Source organism: Nanorana parkeri, unplaced genomic scaffold (genome assembly GCF_000935625.1).
Source record: "Nanorana parkeri isolate BGI_ZX_2015 unplaced genomic scaffold, ASM93562v1 scaffold1363, whole genome shotgun sequence".
NCBI lineage: Eukaryota > Metazoa > Chordata > Amphibia > Anura > Dicroglossidae > Nanorana > Nanorana parkeri.
In genome coordinates this window covers 2,063-22,560 of record NW_017307631.1, presented here as the reverse complement: position 1 = coordinate 22,560, position 20,498 = coordinate 2,063, and the positions used below count along the sequence as shown (strand labels likewise).

General features: G+C 43.1%; 1 protein-coding gene across 1 annotated transcript in view; it reads right to left on the bottom strand.

Annotated features, from left to right (window-relative positions):
- Positions 1-9,660, bottom strand: part of TRIB2 (tribbles pseudokinase 2) — a 15,622-nt gene extending 5,962 nt beyond the window's left edge. The window contains exons 1-2 of the mRNA XM_018569587.1: positions 9,445-9,660; positions 7,072-7,364 (exon numbers count right to left, since the gene is read on the bottom strand). Of these exons, the coding sequence (XP_018425089.1) occupies positions 7,072-7,364; positions 9,445-9,660 (509 nt within the window). The remainder of the gene's footprint in view (positions 1-7,071; positions 7,365-9,444) is intronic.
- Between the last annotated feature and the right edge of the window lie 10,838 nt (positions 9,661-20,498).

Here is a 20,498-nt window from a genome sequence, read left to right as displayed (position 1 = left end):
TACTCCCCCCATTCAGACCCCCAATGCACTTTTCACCACCTCAGTCTACCTGCTCTTACCACCACAGCTGTCACCATCCCAACCAAGTATACAAAACTAGAGATTCTTCTCTTAACAATACAAGAACAGTTGAGACTTGTGTGCAATCCTAAATTAAAGGCCAGAAGGGAAGTGTGGAGAATGCTTGCTATGATGAGCAAAGCATACAAAACAGAATGCTGAGTAATGGTCAATTTTAAACATTGCTCATATAGGAATGTGCTGATGTGGCAGGTGCCATCATATCCTTCATTCCCTGCCAATGGCCTTTCCCCAGCACAATGCTTGTTTATTCGTACATGACACATTGCAGTTTGGACTGCTGTCTCAATATGTGTAATTGTAGGCTCAGCAAAATGTACTTCAATCAGCTTATGCAACATCCTAACCAAGGCAAGGGTTTCATGCAACTGACAGACTCTCTCGTGGGACAAGGAAAGCGCAATGGATGAATTGTTAGAACTCCTTCCACAGAACTCCTTCCACACAGTGCTGGCCGACTGGGATCAATTTCCACTGGGAACAGTACCTGGAGTTTCTATGTCCTTACTCCAACTAAAGAGGGGGTTTACAGGGCCAGTAGGAAAGAACATACCACTCTCCTAAGCTCGGACTACCCCTGGTGAATTTCAGCTGACCCTTAATGGAATAACTTTGCTGTGTCTTGCAACTAAACCGATCTTATAACAATGCAATTCCAGAAAAATCCTATGCTGTATACCAGTTTACACCAATTTAAATTAGGACGTGCGCATGGCCACTTTTCATTAAGTCCTGTGTACATCTAAATCAGAAAAAAAACATGGTCCCCAAATCGATAGGAACTGTCCTTCCTGTGTATTATGTGGCAATTATAATAATGCAATGTTGGAGATAGACTCAGACTCTACATTCACCAGTTGATCAACTCCAGCCAACACCATTTTTCTTAGATTTGGAAAGTGTTAGAAAGAGTTCAAACTTCTGTCCATTTTTTAGTGCTTACTTTGACTCCACAGGTGAGATTTCACCTCGAGCTTTACTTTTGTGACATTAGAACAAGAAATAGGACTACATGGGTTACAGGGACGCGAAGGTACAACTAGCAATAACCCTGGAAGAGGATTGGTTGCACGCACAGGGCATCACAAGGAAAGGATGTGATAGAAAATCTCCCCATTTGGGACCTAACAGTATATTAGTTTTTTGTTAAAATACACTCTAAGTTGCTTTACCAAATCTGCAAGCTGCAACAGGCACACCTGGCAGGGAATCTTGCATTGTCTACATAGCACATGCTAAAACATCTATAGCCAACTTTGGATGCATTTTGGATATAATGGGGAATAATTCGAACTCCTTTCAGCTTCTTTTTTGCCGTGTGTGTCCAATTGAGGAGATTTCCCTTCACTTCCTGTTGTGCAGTCAAAATGCCTTCTTAGACATTTGTCACCAGGACAGGTGCTCCTTTTAGATTACCCCCTCTTGCTTTATGTCACTGGCTGGCTGGTCACAGCTCTCTGACATCATGATAAATGCAGGACCAGCCAGCATTCAAGAGCGTCGGACAGCAGAAGAGAGTGCCGACTGCCAAGGGAACAGTGAATAAGGCAAATATTTCTTCTTATGCTTTCTCCCCTAGCCAAATGAGCATTTGGGATTTCACCGGAGTTGAACTTTAGATTGTTTAAATTTTGTGAACTCTGAATTTGCCTGCAAGGGATACAATGCAATACCTCTAGACCAGACCTGGGATCCCATTTAGGGAGCCAGATAGCCAATGCACCTCAAAAATTACATCTGGCGCCTAACATCTGAGGTGTCTTCTAGTTGTGGTCAATTGAGCTGGCTCCAAAAAATTCCTGCTGGCTTCCGGATTGGACAGACTGGCTCCTGAATTCCATAATAATTTGTCCACCCCTGCCCTAGACTGATCAGAAGGACGTCCGCTGGACCAAACCGAGATGTCTTCAGGCAAGAGCATAATCTCGTCTCCAGTTAAAACAAATGAAGTTCTCACAGGGGAAAGAAAAAACTTGACGGCCACCCACTCATTGTCAAAGACAAATTTATTTGTAAAGCTGTATACAGGCAGGACCGATGCATAAACACCAAAGTATCCCCAACTCATTTCAAGCACAAAATCATAAATATACTGCACAGAATGCCCTACTCACTAAACACGTCATCATTTTTTTATGTAACCCAGATTACATTGTATTCTTTGCTAAAGCTGATTAACAATTTCCCTGAGCCCTGTTTGTATGCTATTGAATTTGAGTGGGGTCAGAAAGGTTAGCAATACCACAAGTAAATCAGCTGACTGCCATAAAATGACACAGGAAAGGCATTGTTAAGCAGAAGTAATCCACAGGACTTTCAGATCTGCACTGCACTGGGCTTCACACTGAGTGAGTATAGCAGGAAACACTGCTTGACACAATGACATCCACCAACACTTATTAAGTGAACATTCCATATAGAACAATGCTAAGAGGTTAGCCACCTTCCCCAAGCGGGCAAGGCACTCTTCCATTCATGTTTCTACAACCGCAGGCCTTGTAGCTGCTAAGATTAAAGAGCAAGTCCAGGCAGCAGCATGCAAAACAGTTTCCTAGATAGAATTACCAGATTACCATCGCCAACGTGCAAAGTTTACTTATTTGCCATGACTCACTCTAGACTGACTCAGCAAGCAATCTACTATAGAAGCTCATAGCCTTTGACTGAAATAAAACTAAGTTGAAAGATGTCACTCTGCCTAAGATAAAGCAATGAGTCCACATTGGGCACTTAACCAATCTTCCAATTGATAGATTTTAAATCTAACATATGCCTTATACACACTAAAGCATCAGGATTAAAGAAACTCCCATCGTGGCTACTGCATATTAATAGTTGACCCATCTGATTGGATGCAGTGTAACAATTTTTCAACTGGCTCCTTCAATTTCTCAATCAATGTATGTTGGCCAGCAGTCAGCAGATAGATCCACCCACTGAGCGTATTTCGTCCCGTTCATTAAGAATCGACCACAATTTGCTCTGTGTATACTCAAGGTTTAGTTATCTAAAGAGGTCAGTAACTAAAGCCATCAGCAATATGTCACTAAAAGGTCAACTATGGGCCATTTACGACATGTTAGATAGATACAAGAACATTTGTCAAGATTTAAAAAATGTTTTTTTTTAAATGGTACATCTCTGAATACATGCACATTTCCCGTTTTATCCCTTTAAAAACCAGTGCAAGTACAGAACAACAATAACTGTTGATGTGCCAGAAATGGTATGCTGCTACCTTTTTCTTTGACATGGCAACACAGGTCTAAATTCCTAGGCACATGGTGTCAGCACTGTCAACGTAATTTAATAGATTACAAAGAACAAAGACCTCTCCCCATCTTCCCTACACTCCCAGCTCCCATTTTCCCCGTAGTGTTTTTTCGTGCTGGTGGCTCTACTAAATAATGGTACTCTTTTTTGATTATGTAAATTTAGTGATTGTCGATGCTTTAAAATCTTACTTCTGTGTATAGTTTTACAATAAAAGGTCAGTCATTCTTCATCAATACATGTGCAGTGTTGAATATAAAGCAGTGTTTCTCAACCTTTAAAAGCAAAATCTTGAGGCACGCCAGTCTAAAATGTCATAAATTTCATAGGGACCTCACGCAAAAAAAAAAAAAAAATTTCTCCCCTTCATCCGTTTCCCCCTTTGTTTCAGTGGCCCCCCTTCACTCTCCACTTCACAGTCCCACTACCTTTTACATCAGGAGCCCCCTTCACTACCACAACATTTTGAGGCACCCCTGAGGAGGCCAGGACGCACACCAGTGTGCCATGGCACGTGGTTGAGAAAGACCAACGCCGAGTACCTCAACGTTCATAGGCCAAGTCTATGTACAAAGTCTGGTTGAATGAAAACCAAAAATTCTCTGTATGGATATTTGAGCTCACCCCTTAGTTGCAACTTCGAATAATAAACCCCCTGATCTGACATTGGAATCCCAGTATAAACCCAAGTATTCTTGATTTGTATAAACATATTATACTTCCCTTGCATGCCACAATTGAGGACTCTTACCTCAGTATCCAAGTGGCAGAGACAAAAATACACATAGCATGTCTCTTCTGCAATGAAAAACATTTATTTTCATCTAAGGTGCATATGAACTTCATTCGTAAAAAAAAAAAAGCTTCACCACCACTCCAAATATCAGAAGGAGGAACAGTCATTTCATAGCTCATACATGCACCCAGACCCATTGTTCACCCCCTGTTCTTTGGGACAAGACAAATTCTGCAGAGCTATAGAGGACCATGAAATAATAAACCCTACGTCATTACTTCAGTAGGGACAATCAATTAGGGGGTGCCTGCCATGCCAAAATTAACAGAGGAAATATTCTGTTGTTGGACATCATAAAAATGAAACATCTTGACGTGGTATGCTCAGTCCCTCACATGAAAGCTGTATTCTTGACCCACAGGGTGTGTGTATAATTAGATTAACTGGCAGCCTTATCCTGTATCCTATATGACTAAATTCATTTCAGCTATTCAAAACCTGTATTTGAGTTTGAGTTTAGCACACTGCATTCCTTCCCTGCACAACTGAGATGGTATTTACATCCCCCCTGCATTGACTGGATTTGTCAATGAACACCGTTCACCCGCGAACCCACAATACAGGGATACACATAGGATATGCCTGCTGGACACAGTCTTTAATGTCCAATGAGTAAAGCCTATTTCCAAGAATAAAAAACCCATACCGCAAAGGTTTACTGCTCATTAATGCCTAGTGGACCATGTAAAGGACTTTTACTTACCCGATTTCTGCAGCCCCGGCAGTCAATACTCTTCTCCTTCCCCCTCTAGCTGCTTGACTGAAACTCAGTGTCCTCGTGTATAATGCAGGGACATGGGCAGTGCTTTAGACAATCACTTCAGCAGGCCTCCAAATGCCAGAGCCTGGGGAAGGGGGCTGCACAAGACAGTGGGAGCAGGGACCAGGTAAGTAAAAAAAGTCCAACACAGGTCCCTAGATATTAACAAACCCTTGTAGTGCAAGGGTAGCCCCAGTTGCTTTTTCCTGGAGATTGTCTGAGTGGTTAAAGCCTCAGTTTAACCTTGACAGAAAATAGGAGGTATCCAACACCTGCCGGGATCACCCATTTCTCCCAACTAACTCCGTTAGATGATCAAATCTCTTATGAGTTGGAATGGCTCCTGCTGAGGTGGTGTCTGAAGCAGGCCTGTATACAAGTCTACATGTCTTGTTGCAACCACAGTATATGAAGCTTAAAACTCTCCAAACAGATTGACTACACTGCCAGCCATCCACAGGAACTCATTTACATCATACAAGAAAGGTCCCATTATTGCCCATTTGCCAACAAAGGTTTGTAAATTTACCAAGGTGGTGGTAGGAGCACCAGTAATGTAGATACTGAAGCCCATTACAACCAGATTGATTAAAACAGACAGAACAGTGAAAAAAATGGACTGACTGGATACTATTGACTACTGCACCCTACAATTTGATCAGAAATAAGTCGACCATCATTCTGTACCTGTCAGCTTATAATGATTTAGGGGTCTATTAGGAATTAAAACAAAAAAAATTCACATAGCCGACTCATCCAGTGAAACTGCAGGTACATCCGTTCTATGGGAGTTACCCAGCTGTTGTGAGAATGGGGCAAAAAAAAAAAAAATAATGTTCTTAGTGTAATATCATCAATAGGTTTATTTATTAAAGGAGAAGTATTAGGAGAATAAAATGTATTCTTCCAAATACTTAGAGACGGCTTGAGACACTGCAGCTGTCTATAGAGCGAGAGCAGAGTGGTCACAAACCGCTGATCACTCAGCTCATGGTCTTCTCCCTGCAGAGAGCAGTGACCCCCAGTCATCACTCCCCACAGGGGAGTGCTCCCGTGCTGATTGGAGGGACAGAGAGGAGGGGCGGGCACATCCGGCTCTGGCTCTAGAGAGGGAGAGCCAGCTGTCAATCAGGCAGAGGGGTGGGTGCCAACAATATTGTCGGGATTTTTCCCAGCTGTAGTGTGGCTCTGCACTGTCGGCATATCTTGGACAGTAGCCCCCTAGATACAGACTTTGGTCACAGGAGGATATCTGTAAATGTGCTGTGACCCAAAAGAGGACTTAAGATTTCTCTTGTAAGAACAAGGTGAATGGGGAAAGTGCCCCATTATGGCCACAAAATAAAAGCGAAGGATCATAGGAAATAAATATATGTTAGTAACGAGCTGAAATGAGAATACGAATGTAACAATTGCTAATACAGGGACATCAATGGTTACAGTTATATGCTCATTCTCTTAGAACTGTCATATAGCATTTTGTTACTAAGATGCATTTCCTATGATCCTCAGCTCCATCTAGTGGCCATAATGCAGAATTTCTCCCATTGACTTTATTCTTTATGAATGAACCTATTGAACATTCAACCAGAAGAGAAATTACACTAAGAAAGTTCCTTTTTGCCCTAATCTCACAACATCTGATTAACTCGCACAAAACAAATGAATCCTGCAGTTTAGCTGGGTGAATAGACTTGGCAAATGTATAAATAGACCTCCAATTGCTTCCCCGGATAGATCTAAAATCATATCCGCTTACTTACTGACTGGATTGTGAAAGAATCAATACACCAACATTTGCTATTCACAAAAATTATTTCGGTGAGCTTTTAGAGTGACAGATTATGTTCTAAACAACATATAGTAAAATATACTGCAAGCTGTATCAGAGACAGAATGGCCTCATCAGCGTCTGGTTAAAAAATACAATTAAAATTACCATTTTACTTTTTTTGCATTTGTTAAGAAAAACAAAAAACCACAAATCTAAAAAAGAAAAAAAAATTTAATAAAATAAAACCACTATGAAAGAAAAAAAAGAAAAAAGAAAAAAAAATTCACATATAAAAATAGGATAGAAAAAAACAAATATAAAAAGACCCCCCCAAAAAATAAAAGAAAATATATATATAAAGAAAAAAAAGCAGTCTACCAGCCTTACCTTTCTTCATCATTGAAGACAAATTTCCTAAGTTTCAGGTCTCTCAGTACCACCCCGCCATCGTGACAGTGCGCCACCGCCGACACGATCTGATAGAACAGTCTGGCTGCTTCTTCCTCTTTGAGCTTTTTACAGGTACGAACAAAAGAATGCATGTCTCCATGGCTTTTCTCAAAGAACACGTAGGCTTTAGCCTCTCCGAGAAATATTTCACTTATTTGGTTAATGTTGCTGTGTATAGGTAGACAAAAACAGGGAGCTAGCGACTCCTGATAGCAGCGAATGTCAAAAACCTTAAAAAAAGAGGTAACAAAAAAACAGGAACGTCAGAAACAAAGGATTGAGTAAAGTCAGCACAGAGGGAAGCCTCACGTGTGCTTCAAGTTCAGGCACCAAAGACAGACATATCATCAAAGCAAATATAAAGTGTTGGAACCCTTCGCAGACCATCAGCACTCTTTCGGTGGTCTGACCGCATTCATCTGGAATTTTTAATTAGCTGCTATGTATTACGGTACTTCAGACACCGGCATGGCCGTTCATTAAAAAAAAGCCGGTACATCTGCCCATATACTGTGCACGGTACTAGCGGCACAGTGACTGCAGTCGGCTATATTGTGAACTGCGTCCTATTTTTAATATGGACCACATGACCGGCGCATATGTGTGTGCTCCTAAACGCCAACAAAGAATTAGGTCTGGATGCATGTGTGGTGTGGTTGTCATTTAAAACATATTGTACTGTTTATGGGCCACAATGGAGCCAGATGTATGAATGGCCAGTTGTAGTCTTTGCGCGTTCACCTTGCAGCGAATATGCGCGCTGTTGGACCACAGATATAAGATGGCTTACACAAAAATCACCACCCAAAAAAAAAGTATATTCATGCATACGTATGAGAATATATATTTATTTATTATCTCAATACATATATACACACTAACACATATGCTTGATTAATATAGTATAGCTATATAGCATATGTGTATATATTACTGGACTAATACGGCTTACCCGTGTGTGTGTGTGTGTGTGTGTGTGTGTGTGTGTGTGTGTGTGTATTTTCTCACTCTATATCTAGAGAGTGAGATGAAAATATATATATATATATATATATACACACACACACACAGTGATGCATCCTCTATTATTATTGTACAAAGCATACACAAAAAGTGCATCTACGTCACTTGGAACATGCAATTTAATTTGGATATGTCAGCAGAAATCTGCGGTTCGAGCCACATGGCCTCGGAGGACAGCTTATGCAATTGAAGGGTCTGTATTTCAAGCCAACTTCGTGAACATTCAGAAAACAGCGAAAGAATGAAAGACATTCATAAACACCGCAGAACATGACTCACTCCCTGCCGGTGATCACCATTAGTCTTCCCCCTAAATACATTGAACTGCATTACATAAAATATTCCATTTCCAGCCTGCAGAATGGATCGCTGTTATTAGCCTCCATGGGGAATTATGGAGCTGTCTACGGTTTGCAATTACATCATTCACGTCCCATTGTTTATGAATGAATGAATGGGGACACCGGTTTCGATGTTGCATTTCCACAAGGTACCTTTTGTGGAGCGGTGCATTAAAGCTACAGATATTGCAGACACAGCAATAATGGAGTCAAGAACATGAAAAGCAAAGTGAAGCCATTGATGATAGTTTGGGTACAATGGCTTGTTTTATCTACAAAGAACCATGAGGGTGCCACCAGGTACTCGTCTAAAAGGGGGCTTTGTATTCCTAGCTAGAAAGCAACGAGCAGAAAATGAGACATCAAAGCACTAACTGAAAAGAGGAGTTATGTGCACACCTGCAAAAAGGGGTTTCCCAAAGCGCTATATCAGCCCCCCCCTAACCTGATTGTCTCCTGAACGCTCAACATGAAGAATGCCATCATCTTCAATGGTGCCCGTTCAAGCCGGACCACAGCTCGAAAAAAGTACCCAAGCCTTTTTTCGGGCCCAATTGCACGTTTTTGGAACTAGAAGATATGCCAGTAAGGAGCGTTTTTCATGCTCAACAACCATCACCTCTACTACGTCCTACTAACTAGCTTTCCATTGGTTAAAACAAAAACCTTCAAGCCTGAAAGCATGCAAAATAAAATCGGCTTCAAATGCTCACGTTGAAGTGTGAATGGGGGCTTACATGTGGCCTGAACCTTTCTGCTCAGGTCACCGGCTGGTCTCCCGCCCCTCCTCCATCCCAGTGTAGTGCCTACATCTTTTTAATTGCATGCATAAATACAGATGTCAATGAACTCCTAAGGCTCGCAGGCTATCTCAGGACAAAAGAAATGTAGGACACGGGCCATGCATAGCTCTCTCTCTCCATAGATAAGATACGTATATACATACCTTGCAGAGCAGTTCTTCCCCACTGTGCAGATGCACCGCTCGAAAAACGTGGTCTCCCTCCAGAGGCTCCAACAATAAGTATTTCCCGATGCAGGAAACGCAATGCGACGCGTTGGGAGTCTCTGGGGGGCTCGGGGACCCGAGATTGGGGCTGAAGCTCTGGCTGGGTTCCGTACACCTTATGGACGATAATTCTTCAAATGATGACGGGGTCATGCAAACCGACCGGATCCGACGGATAACAAGGTGCACAGATATACCGATCCGCTGCTAAAGTTCAATCAAGGACAGAGGAAAGGATCGGTGATGTAAACTCCTGCCGGACACAATCCAGGGGCGCTCCGGGCTCGAAGATGATTGCCTTGCGATGGAACAATGTTTCCTTTTTGCATAACAAAAAACACAAAGTATCTTTAAAAATATAAAATCGATCTCGTGCTTGTGCAGAGGTAGGAGGGAGAGGAGGAGAAGGAAGGAATAAAAGGGATGGCTGGAGCCGATCCCTTTTCAGCAAGACATCATCTTCCTCGGTGTGTGTTAGACTTACGTGGCCGGGAATGTCTCCCTTGTGCCTGAGTACGGTGCGCCTCTCTATACGCCGCCTCACTACTCAATGTCAGCCGCCGCTCTCAGAGCACGAGCTGGTCTGCGCGGCGGGGCCAATGACAGCCGGCGCCGCCCACTGCTTGTTCCGCGATAGGCTGGGCCGCCCGTCGCTCACCGCAGTAGGGGCCCCGCCCACTGGAGCTTCCTAGATCGCTGGGATGAGGGAGATGGGAGGGCGATCGGGAACTGTTTCATATTAAAAAAAAGTAATGCTGATCAATAACGAACGATAAAATGTTATGAAGCCAAAGAAACTTGATCAATCATCAGCAATAAAATGCATTGCATTTGCAATGTAGCGTCACATAACATAATTGCAGGTGATGCTGCTGCAAAGGTCAACGTTAGGGCATTTTTTTTTGCAGGGTGACAATGCTCTTTTCCTGTCTCCTAATTGTGCAGGAGCGGTGTCATCTGATCTTCCACTAGTAGTGTGAGGCACTGCGCTCTATTCAAGGGTTAGGTAACCTTGATGTGCCAGCTGTTTTTGAACTACGGGTCCCATGAGCAGGGGTGTAGTTACACTATTTGCCACCTGAGGCCATTGGTGCTGGTGGTGCATGCCACAGGGGTGTCATTTTGGGGATGGTGCTAATGTGCAACATGAAGAATCTCATTATTTTCAGTGGTGCCCAATCAAACCTTAGTCTGGTTCTGTCCGGCATCCCTCCCAGCTCACTGATGTCACCGACAGGGGCGTCCCGAGGCCGGGTGACACCCCGCCGTGTCGACATCGCGCATGTGCGGCCATCTGATTGACGCCTGCTGGCGGCCATCTTAGTGATGGACGCCGCCAGAGAGAAGAGGGGACGTTCCTATCTCCTGACACTGGCGGGCTCTCGGTCCACGACCGAGTGCCCGACTTTTTAGAGGCGGTGACACCAAAATGACTGTCAGTCATTTTGGTGTCACCCCTGCAATGGTGTCATCCTGGTGCGGGCCGCACCCCCCTTGTGATGCCACTGGTCACCGGTTACTATGAGCAGGGTGGGATGCCGTCCAGAGCGTCACAGGTTGCTAAGTTCTTAGCAACCTGGGTTTCTGTGGCTGGAAAAGGGGCAGCAGGTGTCCCCACATGCACTGCCTGAGGCAGCTGCCTCAAAATAGGGATGGCCCTGCACCATGAGGCATTGCAAGACTCCTAGAGGAGGAGGCATGGTGGGAGTTGTAGGTTAAGCTCAGCTAGTGTGTCGGCATTGCCATCACCTGTCCTAATCTTTCATCCTTCAGACAAGAAGTCGTGATTAAAGTGTAACCGAAACCAAACCTTTTGTGGTTGTTTGGGATAAAGAGGAGAGGGATCAGAACCCGTTTTTATTACGGTCTGTGTCCCCCGTGTCCCTGATTCATCCCCTCTATTTGTCCTGGTGAGAATTAGCACTGAAAGTGAAAACAAAATCTCAAATTTTGGGTTGCCACCAGAACAGGATCAGATGGGAAATCTTCCAACGGGGACGCTAGTTCTGATGACCCTGCTGACCACCAAGGATTTCCACCTCGTTTTCTCTCACTTCCTGCTATGGCTATATAGCAGAGAGATATCCCCAATGGGACACATGGAAAACAAAAAAGCTGAGAAGGGTTATAAGCCTCCCCCACTCGATCCAAAAATGAAAAAAAAAGTTTTGGATTTAGTTCTACTTTGAGCTTGCAGGGGGAACCTCTCAATGTGGGGTCCCCCAAAAGAGAAACTATATGAAATCAAAAAAGTGAGCTCCAAACTATCATCTTAAGAGTCCTCAAACTTTTATTGTTGGTAACGATTTGACAACATGAAGATAAAAGTTGGCCAATGTGTTTCAGGGGCCAAATAAATCTCTCTTCATCAGGGCCTGGACAACAATCTTTGAAATCTTTCTGGACTCTTATCTTCAAGCTCCTAAAGGGAAATCTTCTCTTGGATCACAATACGGATTCTCACAACACGTCCACTGAGATGGCTGCCTTATGCTCCAAGGAAAAATCTTGTTGCACAGAAGGTGGTGTGACATCCGTGCTGATATGTCAGTTAGGAAATTAGTAATGAGCGAGGAGACTGGAGGGGTTAAATGAGGAGTAAGAGATATATTCAGGTGTCACCAGCATAGAAATGCCATGGAAGACAATCAACTGACCATGTGAGGAGGTGCAGATAGATAATAAGAAGAGTCTGAAGCCAGAGAATTGAGAGACCCCCTACAGAAAGAGGAAGGGGAGAGGAGGAGATGGAGGTGACACTGATGGAGTGCTTAGATAGGTAGGAGGAGAATCAAGAAAGATCAGAATCTTGGAGTCCAAGCAAGCAAAGTTCTTTGAGAAGGAGCAGGTGGCCAACTGTCTTAAAGGCAACCGAAAGGTCAAAAATTAAGTGTGGTGGTCATCAGTTTGAGCAGCTAGTAGGACGTCAGTGAGTTTAAGAAGGACAGCTTATGTGGAGTGTTGCGGGCAAAAGCCAGACTGTAAGGGTCTGAGAAGGTTTCAGATCAGACAGTTGTAGACCAAGCATTCTAGATGCTTGGAGGTAAGCAGAAGCATGGACATGGGTCTTAAGTTGTTCAGGTTGGTGGGGTCCAGTGAGGGCTTTTTAAGCATGGGGTTGACCAGTGCATGTTTTAGAGAGAGGGGAAGATGCCAATAGAGAGATTGAAGATGTGTGTTAGAAAGGGCAGAACAGAGGGACAAGGTGACCCAAGTAGTGGTGAGGTGACGGGGTCCAGGAAAATGGTGGTTAGGTGGCCATCAGAGAGAGGTTTAGCAACTTCCTCTGTAGTAACAGGGTCAAACGAGGAAAAAACTGAATGCGATGGTAGAAATGATATGTTGTGGGGGGATGTCTGGACAGTGGTGATCTCATCACCAATATCATCGATCTTGTTTTTGAAATGATTGGCAATGTCCCGGGCAGTGAATGGTGTGGGCAGCTTGGGAGAAAGTAATGAGTAGACGAGGACTGGATAAGACAATAACATTGTTGCAATGCGGGTGATAAAATTATATATATTGTGGCAGTGCGTGGCAATGCCACGGAACATGCTGGCAACACAGTCACCCAGGACTCTTAGCCAGAGGAGCCGAGAGGTTCCAGAAAATAAATAGATTTGCAGGGAGAAGCTGGCCTTTCGGTTTCTTCCAGTTTTTCTGGATTGTAACTGGGATCTGGACCTCTGGAGATTTCTTAGTGTTCTGGGTGGGATAAAATCTCCAGTCCTGAGGTCAGGTGTTGCCAGTGATCAGGTGGCTGAGAGCAGCCTCATTAAGAGCCCAGCCCAGAGCTCAGGGGAGAGTTGGTGTGGTGTCTGCTAGTGGCACACGTGGGTCAAGCCAAACCAGTGGTGTGTGGGTGTGCAGGAGGCACAAGGTAACAAACAGACTCAGGTGCATGCTGGACGCATGTGGAACAGCCAGGGGAGGCTGGGGAAGGTCGGTGACCCAAGAGACCTGGTGGATACACTGCTGAGAGAGCAGTATGAGTGCTCATGAGGGGTGAGCAGTGTGAGTATCACACAGAGGGGTGCTAAAGACTGTATATGCTGAGGAAAAGCAGATTATTATATGAAGCACATGAACTGTTCTGTTTCATTTATGTTGAACAGGAATAAAGACTGTCCTGTTTATGTTCAAGTTGGCTTTCAGTCTAGTGTTTTGCAGTTTGCTTCCAAAACATGCCATGTTTATTCTATGTGGATCTCCTATTAATATTGCTCGGAGCTTCCTGGTTAACAAAAATTGGTAATTTACATTGAGAACTCTATATTTGTTAGTCAAGTTTAAGAAATCATAATAGGGCCCTCTGGGATATGATCGCTGTGACCCTGGAAGTGACTGTAAAGTGTTGGTAACCATGCAACCTGCATTTCTAATAGATCTAACGGGACACATTTTACAGAAAAGACAGTTGGAGGTATGACAAGGTCACCAAATGGCATGATGGTTACATTGGGACTGTCTACAACAGGCAAGCCACTTGGTCACAATGAGGGAGGGATGGATGTATTCCTAATACTGCTGGAGTCCAAAAGTGACAAAGCATGCTGTCCTCAGTAAAACCAATAGACTCACAAATGAGCCTGTTGCAGTCACATGGGGAACTGCACAGAAAAAAATGTAATCTATATAAATATCTAAATTGTTTACAGTCAGAAACGTAGTAACACATTCATGACATTTCCTCCCATTTTACAGGAAATATAATCCCACTCATCAGGGAAGCCTGGAATGAAATATGAACATCTGCATGGTTTCAGCTTCTCCAGCAGGGGACTGTAGAGAGATTTTCTTTCATTATTCTTCCTCGAGGATATAATGTAGCAAATCATTCCCAGAACAGGTTGCACTACCATCAGACTAGGAGCCATGCTTGTAGTACTAGGGACACACATGAGCTCATATAGAAACATCATTGTAGGAAGGATATTTCATTTATTACGAAGATCTGTAGAAGTGGTTTGGAAAATAAGGTAATTGTCATAATTATGTGCTGGGTGCTACTGTTGTCTGTTCTTATTAGAAGGAATTAAAGATATTTCTCATTACAGTTGGCACACTTGTCATTTCTGCACAGTTTTAAAAGTACATTTCACCTTAAAAAATAAATGAATACAAATCCATAAAAGAAAAATGTGCATTTATTATTTTTACTATTAGGGATGCACCGATACCAATACTAGTATCGGTATCAGTGCTGATGCCGAGTTTTTGGGCGAGTACTCGTACTCGTCCGAATGTTCCGATGCCTAGGCCGGTACTTGAGCTAACGGTATCAGGAAGCCGGGCAGCGAGTTATTACACGCCCCCCGGCTTTCTGATTGGCTAGAAAGCCGGCTTTATGCTCCCTCATCACCTGATGACGAAGGAGCATGGAGCCGACTTCCCGGCCAATCAGAAAGCTGGGCGCTGTGTAATGACGTGTTGCCTGGCTTCCTGATTGGCCAGCTTCTCGACCAATGAGGAAGCCAGGCAACGCGTCATTACACGGTGCCCGGCTTCCTGATTGGCCAGAAAGCCGTCTCCATTCTCCCTCGTCACATGGAGACGGCTTCCCTGCTAATCGGGAAGCCGGGTGGCAAGTCTTTACACGCCGTCGGCTTCCGGGCTAATCAGGAAGCCAGGTGGTGAGTCATTACACGCTGCCTGGATTTCCGGTGTCGGTATTCGGTATCGGCAAGTATAAAAAAAAATTAAAATCAGTACTCATACTCGATACTGTAAAACCTAATTATTTGTATTACTATTGTTATTTGCATTGGAGCCAGTAAAGCATTGCAAGAAGGATCAGTGGATCAAGGGTGCATGCTCTGACTCCTGCAGATTCTCCCTTCTGCTAATGTCCATACCAAGGACATTCAGTAACATGCACAGGAGGAAGTGTCAATGGACTACAAGTGCAGGTACAAACATTTGATGTCACCAAGGGACACCTATAAAAATGACCAAGATAGCAAAGCAAGCCCCAAGCTTAACATGTCCTCATAACATATGGAAATGTTGTGCATATTTTCCCTTATATGTCCAATAACATAAAATATGGTCCAAAAGGTGTACTGTTTATAATATAATTAGAAAGCATTTGGCTGGTAATATACTGTAGCTCCGCATATGTATTTCAGCTCTGTATCCAGCTGCTTGCCTTGAGTTTATCCTTACAGGGTATCTATGGTCAATCTGTATTTCTATATTGAAGTTCTATCCCACTCCTAAAAACCATTTCCATCTAGAAGTTTGTAAACGGACTTATTGAAGATGCTCGTATGCAGTGACACAATTTGACTCAGCCCTGGGAATATCAATTTCAATATGTCAATACACAGAGTCTGCCTTCTAAACTACAACTCAGCGTCTAAACAATGTAACATTATCATGGCTTGCTGCGAGCAATGCATGATGGGATATGCAGACCTAACAAATCAAGATTGCATCACATCAAGCAGCAGGGAAAGCGATGCAAAGCACACCGGGAATCCAGGAAGTTGTTGGAAGTGATGGACAGACCGATGGCAGCACGCACTACATAAAATTGATTTTTCAGTAGGCTTTCACTGTATCATCAGAAATATCTCTAGTATGTATTCCTATTACAATGCTGATGTTATAACAGGAGAGGATATGCTGGGACTTTAAATGATGGTTAAGTTTTGTTACTATTTTACATTTGGCTTAGTTAAGTTGGATGGCACAGAACTTACTTTTTACAAGATTGCCCATCTGTATGCTCTTGCTTTGACTATGCAGCACTCATTTGTAGGTTCCTGTGCACGGTGTAATTAAACGGGAGGGTTCACCTCCCTTCCTTCGTAAACCAACGTCATCCAAACTCCCTGGGAAGATGGTGTAATGGATGTATAATTCTGTTTTATGGAGTAATAATTCTGCATTGTCTTAATGTGTAAACAATAGAGTGTATGCTATTAAATGTCTCCCGAGTCACTTTAATCTTGGTTCTTTGTGAAGGGCGCCAGTTAGAGGAGCACTAAAACTACAGTGTTTTATTTGCAAGTTTTCCTAAAGCCATATTCCTTAATTAAATAGCAACTACAGCCAAATTAATCGAGGTTTACACCTTACCAGCATCTTTTTTACATAGAAGGAAACTTGCTCAGGACAAGAACACAGCACCTCGGTTCTAATGCATTGTCTTGCATTTTACACTGAACTGTGTATTATTTGCAAATTATTCATAAAAATTAGAAAAATCAGAATTGAATTGAAGCGTGCCAGTAGACAGGCACACAGGTGTGCATGTTTTTGACAGATGTCACTCAAGTCATGAAAGCTAAAATAGCCCCAGTTCAGACAGGTCAAAAGAACACAGATAATTGTTTCTTACCTCACTTGTAATTTTGGGTAGACAACTATGGGTGTTTCAAGAAGCTGCAATTATCATAAACTGTAACTTCCGACTATAAAAGTAGATTCAGGGAACAATGCAGATGTACTCGTCAATAAGCCAGCTTTTGTATGGGAATGTACCATGCTGTTCTTCATATCAATTGGCTGTGGGGAGACATTTGAAAGGGGCTGGGAGCAGGCAGGGGAAGATCCTGGTGGAGGTACACAGAGTGTGAATGATACTACAGTAGTTGGATAAAAGGGAACAGCAGAGGTGAGCAGCGGAAGAATCTTAGGAAGGTGGGGACATCATGATGACAGACACTGACCTTTTGGGACTATACAGTACATTGGGTGGGATTGGGGACATGAGATATCCAGTGCAGCTTCTGATGCTGGCAGTGAATTACTTCCACAGCCTCACAACCAGCTTGAAACCGACTTTTCCTACCTATGGCTGGAACTTTACTGCCCTACAAAAAGTACAGAAAAACAAAATGCTCTGGGAGTCTCAAATCCCTCTAAGTATTATTATGCATTATCTGACCAGAGCCTACACAGCTGCTCTCTGGCCAGCCTTTCATGCCAAACCCACTGGAAACTGAATGTGATAGGTGGCTTCATAAGTGAGATGTGAAAGGAGCTTGATCACAATGGGACCATGCAAGCTCAAGGTTTGGTCCAGATTTTGTGCCTCCTGAGGTGCTCTGGAAATAAAGTGATGATGCATGCAACACACCCACGTGAGTCTACTAGACAGATCAGGGGCCAAGTTGTGATCTTTCGAGACACCAAAAATACACTGAAAACGCAAGGTCCACTTATGCTGCACCCCCTTATCCTGAATCAAAAAAACACTCAGTCAAAGCAGTAAAAAAAAAAATTAAAAGTAAAATGTAAAAAATTCTTATCTCGCAACTTGCCAGCTTCTGGACGATTCCCATAGGTGACAGTGGCGTCAATAGGCCTCCCTATGGAACCCAGCATTGTGTAGACTTCTTGCATAATTTGGGATCCTCAGCTTTTCCAGGATACCGCAAGAAGGTCAGTAATAATTTTTTTCTTTTTTTCTTCCAATATTTTAGTTTTTTTTATTCTGTTCAATGAAACGTCTTTATTCAGGGTGTGGGGGGCTGCAACATAAGCCAGATTTGCATTCCCATGCAAGGTTCAGCTAACGAGACAGTGCCACCTTACCTATTCATGGTAAAGTGACAGTACCTTTGTAATGATCTCCCCACCCCTCCCCAAGCCCCTGATACTTATCTTGCCAGAACTCCCTTGCCTCTGTTGCTCTATAATCCATAGTTCCAGCTAAGGAGGGCAGTGGCATCACTCCTTCAGTCATATGACAATGCTTCAGCCTAACTATTAGCTGCTAGACCTGAGCGCCATTGAACAAAAGGAGGTCACATGCTCCCACATACCTGGAAGCATTGTCTACGTGAAAAGCAATCCATGCATAAGCCAAACTTGCATTTCCATGCAAGGTTCACTTAAAGGACTTAAAGAGACAATGTCACCTTGCCTATTAATGGCAAAGTGACAGTACCTTTGTATAGGTCCCCCCACCCCTCCCCAAAACCTTGATACTCACCATGCTAGAGCTCCCTCGCTTCTATTGCTCTAAAATCCATAGTGCCAGCTAAGAGGAGCAGTGACATCACTACTTCAGTCATATGACAGTGCTTCGGCCTAGCTATTGGCTGCTAGACCTGAGCGCTGTTGAACAGAAGGAGGTCACATACTCCCCCATACTTGGAGTTTTGTCAAGGGTTATGAGCAAACAAAAAGTGGCAGGGGACTGCTGATAAGGTCAACATTGTGGGGAAGTGGACCTGAACAAACACAATGTCCCATTGCCCTGTATGGGCAAGGTGACTAAGAAAGTTTGAACACTCACTTATTCTTGCAGTATTGTAATAATTTCTTAAACAAGCTTTAACACATTGAATCATAGCTAAAGTTTTGCACAAAAAAAAATCCTATGCTTTACTTTATTTTTTTTCTTTTACCCCGAGCATGCATCACAAAGTATGATGCAAATACAAAGACACGTCTCCGCAGAAATCCAAAACACCCAGGTGCCCTTTCTGATGTAACAGAGTGTAATGGGAAAACCAAAGGCTTGGCAATTCCTGTGCTACTGTTTACTTAAATATCATTTTTTTTAATGTCAGGAACTGAGCAGTGAGATGGCTTCTTATACGAGGTAGAAGAGATACCTGCCTAGTTTCTGCAGGGTTTATGCATGAATGCGTCGTCTTGCAGGCTCTCAGCAATAAAGGATATTTTCATTCTGTAATCAAGTTACATTTAGCAGGCTTTCCAAATGTCACAACTGTCAGCTGCTGGCATCCAGAAAGCCTATATTATTTACTCAAAGAATAGTTACTTTATTTTTTCCGGAAACGTGCGGCGGAATTGCTTTCATATCCGTGGAAGGTGCAGGTCACGTTTCATCTACCTGCTCAGATATTATATACAGTCTGCCCTCCTGTGTGTGCTCATTCACATGCTTGCTATTGGGCTCATACACATGAGGAGCTTCAACATGAGGAGTACTCAAGCAGCTTAAACAAGTAAACAAGAAAGGATTATATAGATAACGTGTGGAAGTTTATGCCATTTAAAGTGGAACTTTAAATAAATGAAGCAAATGGCAACCGCACTCATCAATTTATAATTAGTAAGTAAGGTGTACATATGGAAGGGCTTTACACGGCACAAAAACAAAAATTTCCCAGCACACGTACCAGCTAACCTTCAAAAAAACAAAACAAAATACAGTCGATCCCCAAAATTCGCAGGGGTTACGTTCATAGAGCATTCGCGAATTCTGAAAAACTGTGAATTTTGAATGTGGTCAAAAAATGCCTATAAATGCCTATTTTTATAGTTTTAACCATAAATATGCCCTTAAATTTCATTTCAAACTCAGCTTAATACATTACCCTAAAAAAAAAAAAAAAAAGAATGTAAAGGTAAACACGTATACTGTACAGTACTGTACTGCTATGTCTCTCGCAGTGCTAGAATATAAAATACCGATGTTACTCCTATATGGGAAAAATCAGCGAACGGCTGAGGCCGCAAACTCTGAACTGTGACTTCGTGGGGGTCGACTGTACACTATCCAACTGGTAGAGTTAAAAACAGAGGTTTCAGTTGCACAGCTTTTGCAAAATATGTGGAAGCCACACTTCCTCGTCAAGGCTCCTTTGTGTAGTGTGGTCCCAACTCCAATCCACAGTATGAGAGCCTCCATCTTGGAGCATATATATAGCAAAGGATAAATTGGGTGCAGGGACTCCTGGAGGTAGTCCATTCCTCTGTAACTGTTTGCTGTCCGGCCATTGTAATTAAACAGCCCGCACTTGATGGTGGGTGGACATTTTTAAACATTGTTTCCTGTTCCTTCTTGTGTGTCCCCCGGCACACATGCAGGAGCTGGAGACTTTTAATATTTTTTACATTAGGTGATTGCTGTTTACATACAAGCGTTTGGATTGCTCTAGAACTGCCTCATCGCTTGTATGGTGCTGAGGAAGTGTGCACCCACCCCTGCCGCTGCTATCCCAGGCTCCTCTGTCCCCCGTGTGGGCCTAGTACTGGCATGGTGGGCCCGTTTACATTAATAGGAG